The sequence below is a fragment of the Monopterus albus genome, unplaced genomic scaffold (genome assembly GCF_001952655.1).
Source record: "Monopterus albus unplaced genomic scaffold, M_albus_1.0 scaffold35.1, whole genome shotgun sequence".
NCBI classification, from domain to species: Eukaryota; Metazoa; Chordata; class Actinopteri; order Synbranchiformes; family Synbranchidae; genus Monopterus; species Monopterus albus.
This window is the reverse complement of record NW_018127915.1, coordinates 439,030-444,782: the sequence shown is the minus strand read 5'-3', so window position 1 is coordinate 444,782 and position 5,753 is coordinate 439,030. Positions and strand designations below refer to the sequence as shown.

The 5,753-nt window shown below is 41.3% G+C and overlaps 1 protein-coding gene across 1 annotated transcript in view; it reads left to right on the top strand.

Annotated features, from left to right (window-relative positions):
• The window catches only part of usp7 (ubiquitin specific peptidase 7 (herpes virus-associated)), a 26,213-nt gene that overhangs the window by 11,764 nt on the left and 8,696 nt on the right, over positions 1-5,753 (top strand). The window contains exons 14-19 of the mRNA XM_020597867.1: positions 315-459; positions 686-816; positions 1,510-1,644; positions 3,299-3,400; positions 4,881-4,986; positions 5,489-5,585. Coding sequence (XP_020453523.1) covers positions 315-459; positions 686-816; positions 1,510-1,644; positions 3,299-3,400; positions 4,881-4,986; positions 5,489-5,585 — 716 coding nt within the window. The remainder of the gene's footprint in view (positions 1-314; positions 460-685; positions 817-1,509; positions 1,645-3,298; positions 3,401-4,880; positions 4,987-5,488; positions 5,586-5,753) is intronic.

The window sequence follows — 5,753 nt, the reverse complement described above, 5'->3', positions numbered from 1 at the left end:
AAAGGGAGGATAATGGGAAATTGATGATATTATAACATTAAACTATCATGGAAGTGATTATTATTTTAGCTTTATGAAATATCATGTTGGCGTAGATTGAACACACATCACAATGACGACAGGAATGGTTGTCTTAAGTATTCTCTGGTTTTGTCTGTCTTCCTCCTCTTACTTGGTGAAACCTATCTTTTTGCCTTTGCTTGCCCTTGCTCCCATCCTCCCTCCTGTTTGACTCCTTCCCTCCCCCCTGGCGTCACCCATCTTCCTTTTTACCACCTCCACCTTCTTGTCCGTCAATCTTTGCTTCTCTGCAGTGGTGTAAGTTTGATGATGACGTGGTGTCACGGTGCACCAAGGAGGAGGCCATAGAGCACAACTATGGTGGACATGATGATGACCTCTCAGTGCGCCATTGCACCAATGCATACATGTTGGTCTATATCCGTGAGTCCAAGCTCAGTAAGTAGCAGCATACCCCTTCTGCTTTCCTTACTGCTTAATACTTAAAAAACAAAAAAAAAAGGACTGGTGCCAGAGAAATTGTCACATTAGTACAACATGTTTGTCGTTCAGTGGCTGAGTCTGACACAGTGTACTCCGTTAATGACTGTAATAAGCACAGATATTACTGTAGTGCACCCTGCCTACCCTGCAAGTCTCACTTGTACCTCCCCTGGTATTCTAGGCGAGGTCCTCCTGCCAATGACTGACGTGGATATTCCTCAGCAGCTGGTGGAGCGTCTGCAGGAGGAGAAAAGGGTGGAGGCACAGAAGAGGAAAGAGCGCCAAGAGGCTCATCTCTACATGCAGGTTCAGGTAGGGAACCAGGACTGCTGTTTAAGGGCTGCCAGGTGCTCTGGCTCTCCAACTCAGAGTGCTTTGGTGGCTGTTTAATGTTAGTAATGTGCTAGTGTAAGCTGCATAGCGCAAACCAGTATGTGTAAGAGTATACATGAGAAACTTATCTTCCATTTTGGGTTTATTAAAGTCTTATAAATGTGAAAGTACAGTACCACAATACAGTTTAGGTGGTGAGAAGAGCAGCGAGTGATAATGAGGAAACAATTTGCTAAATGGTGGAGGTTTTTCATATGAAACGATGTTGGCTGCACACGGGGGTCACGTCTCTCATTACTTGTCTCTGGAGAGGCTGTAGGAGGAACACATGTCAGGAGAGGTATGTGTGATAGCTCATAACATTTTGCATTTAAATCTGTAGAATCGATTTTTCTGATCTCAGCAGTGAATCTCAGTTCCAGGCAAAATAGGTGGTGTTGTGTGGACTTTTAAAAGTTGGTGTGCACTCAGCTGCTACATTCCTCTCTGATTAAAGCTTTGTCTGCATCATGTTGTGGAACTTTTTCTTGCAGTTTTAAGTGTGTGTAATGCTTAAATCAGTGCTGCAATAATTATATACTGGGCAGGACATACGCTCTACTGCAATTTGGGCTGTTGTCTTCAAATTTAAGTCACAATTTGTTTTTCCTGTTGTCTTGCTCCTTTTGGCAGATGGTGACAGAGGACCAGTTCTGTGGTCATCAGGGCAATGACATGTATGACGAGGAGAAGGTGAAATACACAGTCTTTAAGGTCCTGAAGAGCTCCACTCTGCAGGAGTTTGTCCAGAACCTCTCCCAGACCATGGTGAGAGACTTGAGAGTGTGTGCAGAATAACCAGTAAAGGAAGTGCATGTGGGACTTGTTCACATACAGTGCCTGTAAAAAAGTATTCACCCCCTTGGATGTTTTACAATTTTACTGATTTTATAAATCAATCATGGTCAATATAATTTCTTTTTTGAAAACATTTTTTTTACAGAACAACCTCTTTAATGTCAAAGTGAAAACAGGTTTCTACAAAGTAATGTCAAATAAAAATATGTCATGGGAAATAAGTGTTTGCATAAATATTCACCCCCTTCAAGTCAGTATTTAGTACATACACCTTTGGCTGCAGTCATATCACTGAGTCTATGGATAGGTCTCAGTCAGGCTTGCACATCTGGACACTGCAATTTTGCTCTATTCTTCTTATTCTTCTTTGCAAAACTGCTCAAGCTCTGCCAGGTTGTGCAGGGATCAGGCGTGAACAGCCACAAATTCTCTTTTGGATTGAGGTCTGGGCTTTGACTTGATCACTCCAGAACACTTACCTTGTTGTCTTTGAACCATTTCTGTGTAGCTTTCGCTGTATGCTTCGGGTCATTGTCTTGCTGGAAAATAAGCTGGCCGGACCTCTGTTGAATTAGATCAGTCATTTTAAAGGGCGTGAATATTTATACAATCACTTATTTCACATTACATTTTTTTATTGACATTACTTTGTATAAACTTGTTTTCATTTTGACATTAAAGAGGTTTTTTGTAATAAATTTTTTTTTTGTCAAAAAAGCCAGATCATATTGACCATGATTGATTTATAAAAGTGTAAAACATCCAAGGGGAGAATACTTTTTATAGGCACTCTATGTTCTGTCATCATAGAGGACTCCAAACTAACAAAGCTGAAGTACCGATACATTTACATTAATAGCACTTTGTAGCACATTTCTAAATGTTTTGCTGCATAAATAGTTTAGAGAAAGTGCAGAATGAACAAGCATTTTTGAAATGGGATTCTGAATTGATAAAATGCTTTGAACCTAAGCCCTTCACTGTTCCTGTTTATTTGCTGTTCTTTAAGACGGGTCTTTAAGCTTGATCTGTTGCTGGTAACTGAATCAGCTAATCTATGACTGAACTATCTGAAACTCTCTTTGCACATACACTGTATATCGAGTCATCTCAACAAATGAGCCTCTATCTGAAGGGGAGGCTTGTTGATTTTCCTGTTTGCAGAACATTGTCCAGAGTTGCCCTTTCACACATGTAGCACACAACAGGAAATTGTCCATGACAGACACATTCTCACCTACTGGAAATACTCAGTTTGATTTATGGTGGGGGGTGCCTGAATCTTGTTGTCTCTGTAGGTTGACTTTTGTGTGTGTGTGTGTTTAAATGAGCCTATTTCTTCATCCTCAAATATTTGCATTCTTTTGGTTTTGTGCCAGTCAAATAAAGAAACATCATCAACACGCCCACTAGTTGGGTGTGAATTCTCCAGACTGTAACCTGCTCTGTTCACACATGGGCTCAGTCCAACTATAAATGGACTGGGTAGATAACAACAGTATGCTGTGATTTATTTGAGAAAAATAAATGGTTGGTCCCACCGTTTTGCCGTTATTAGAAGTGCAAATTATCCATGAGAATAAAAGCTGCTGGGTAGAAAATCTCACCTATTATTTTGCTACAGGGATTCCCACAGGATCAGATGAGGCTGTGGCCCATGCAGGCCCGGAGCAATGGAACCAAGCGGCCCGCCATGCTCGACTACGAGGCTGACTGCAACAAGTCGGTAAGCGTTGGTGTCTGGAAGACCTGGCTGTTTGTTTGTGTGGTAAACTGGCAGGTGTTTGTGTGGTCGTAGTCCAGCATTTTAGTCAGTATTTGGATCCGCTGTCTGAGCTCAGTACAGATAAAGGTCCTGACCATGTCTAACGTAGTCGCCTTTATCAGTGGAAACGAGGAAACTGATGAATTTGAGACTGGATTTTTTTTTTCTTGGTCCTTAATGAGTTGCTTTCTTAGAAGTTCTTTATCCTGCATGTCACAGGGGCTTAAGTCAGTGTGGAAGTATCTTAAAGGTCGGTGCCACTGACGACTGCTAGAACCTGGCTCCAGTTGTCTCCCGTTCTTAAAGTACCAACCTCTCAACAAGGAGTTTTTGTGGTGTCTGTAGTTTGATTTTAGCCCTCTAGTAAGCACACTGGTGGTAATTTTGCACATTATTGCTCTTTAAAATAAGATGTTTGGGCGTAGAGAAGGCTTTGACGTCTGTCACGTGGCTGTTGATTTTCAGGCGTGATTGACAGTTTGCTGCCTGTTGTTCTATCAGCTCAACTCGCACTGACTCAGACCGTCAGAGCTTTTGTTTATATAATCAACAGACAGTTCAGCTGTGGCTGTTATACTGTTAAGACCCTCACACAGTGTCGTGTTTAGTTGTTTGTGGTACCTAGTCTGTTAGTGTAGTATAGCTAACTTGTTTACCGTTGGCATTAAGTTGGTGTTTAAAGTACATTTGCATTACACAGTCCACCAGCTGGCCAGTTTCTTTGATAGCTGATTCTGATGGTTACTGAAAACAGGAGTAATATGGCCTAAACTAAAATGTGATTTAATGCTGCAACTGCTACTGTGTTGAAAAACTGTGCAAATCACCAGTTAGTGAGAGGATGCCCACCTGATGATCCGGTGGACCTTCACTCCTACACCCACACAGAACCTGTACTGGTATACTGGTATTGGTGGTAATATAGCTACTGACTCACTGGAATTCTTTTGTTAGACAGCCTTGGTAGAACGGTGTCAGTGGTTGGACAACTGAGTGGACCTGGCTCTCAGTGGTGACAGCCACTGCTCAACCTGAGCAAACACAATGCTGATGCTGTGTGTCAAGCCACATATCTGCTCTTTGCCTGGATGAGGACAAGGTTCAGGGATGCTTTGTGTTAAGGGCCGGTTAGGTCTGGAAGATGGTGTTTTTATTGTGGGGCTCTGAAGATTTATGATGGCCTGATACCCCCCCTCTCAGGGGCCAAATAATGGGTAATCATTTAACTCGTATACTGAGCTCTCCCATTCTTTGGCACATTTATTTGTACATCTTGGTTGAGTTTCTTTTTTTTTTCCTTTTTCTTAGTTGCACATCTTGGTTGAGTTTCTTTTTTTTTTTCTTAGTTGTGTCCTTGGGCAGTGAGTCCCGTCTTTGTCCCTTACTCTGTGATATTAGAAAATAAACTAGTTTTAATGTATTTGCACGTTTTGTTTTTCAGATGATCGACTTGAGCGACAATGAGAACCCCTGGACAATATTTCTGGAGACAGTGGATCCTGAGATGGCTGCCAGTGGGGCCACATTACCCAAGTTTGACAAAGACCGTAAGTCTCGCATCTCAGCCCTCGTCCTGCTCAGTGTGTGTCTGTGCAGCGTTCTACACATTGTTTCATAACTTTAATATCACTACATTTAAGAGCTCATTGACTTGGTCTTTGGATGCAAAGGTCTGTGGTGAACATGACCTCGCTATCACTCCTCCTTCGGTTTTCAAGGTGTTTTTGTTTCAAACAAATGTTTTACTCGGTTTGTCTTGGCATTGACATCGTGCAACTTGAATTACTAGAAGTGTTGATCACTGCTGTTACTGCTCACATTGTGGGAAACACTAAGTATAAGTAGCTGTTTTAGGTTTGTGAGTGTTAACTACTCTTTGTGTGGTTTAAATGTAACACTAGCTGTGGTTGTTTTTGGTGATGCACTGTTCACCCTTTGCAGCAAGAATGCCTTTTGTTGTACTGCATTTTATTTCTCTGTTCGTTATTATGGTGTTGCTTGGTCTGAACAGCTGCTATAGCTTTAGTGACTTTGTCTCATTTCTTTTAGATGATGTCATGTTGTTCTTGAAGATGTATGACCCTAAAACCAGAAGCTTAAATTATTGTGGACATATCTACACACCTATATCCTGCAAAATAAGTAAGTAGTGGTTGTACTAACATCCAAGTCTATTTCAAGCTTCACACATGGTCACTAGATAACATATGTTTGAATTTATACTAGTTAAGTCTCATGAGTTTTCTGTTTGCAGTAAAGCTCTTTGAATTCAAAGATTAAATGATGTTTCTGTTGCTCTTTTCTCTCTGTCACC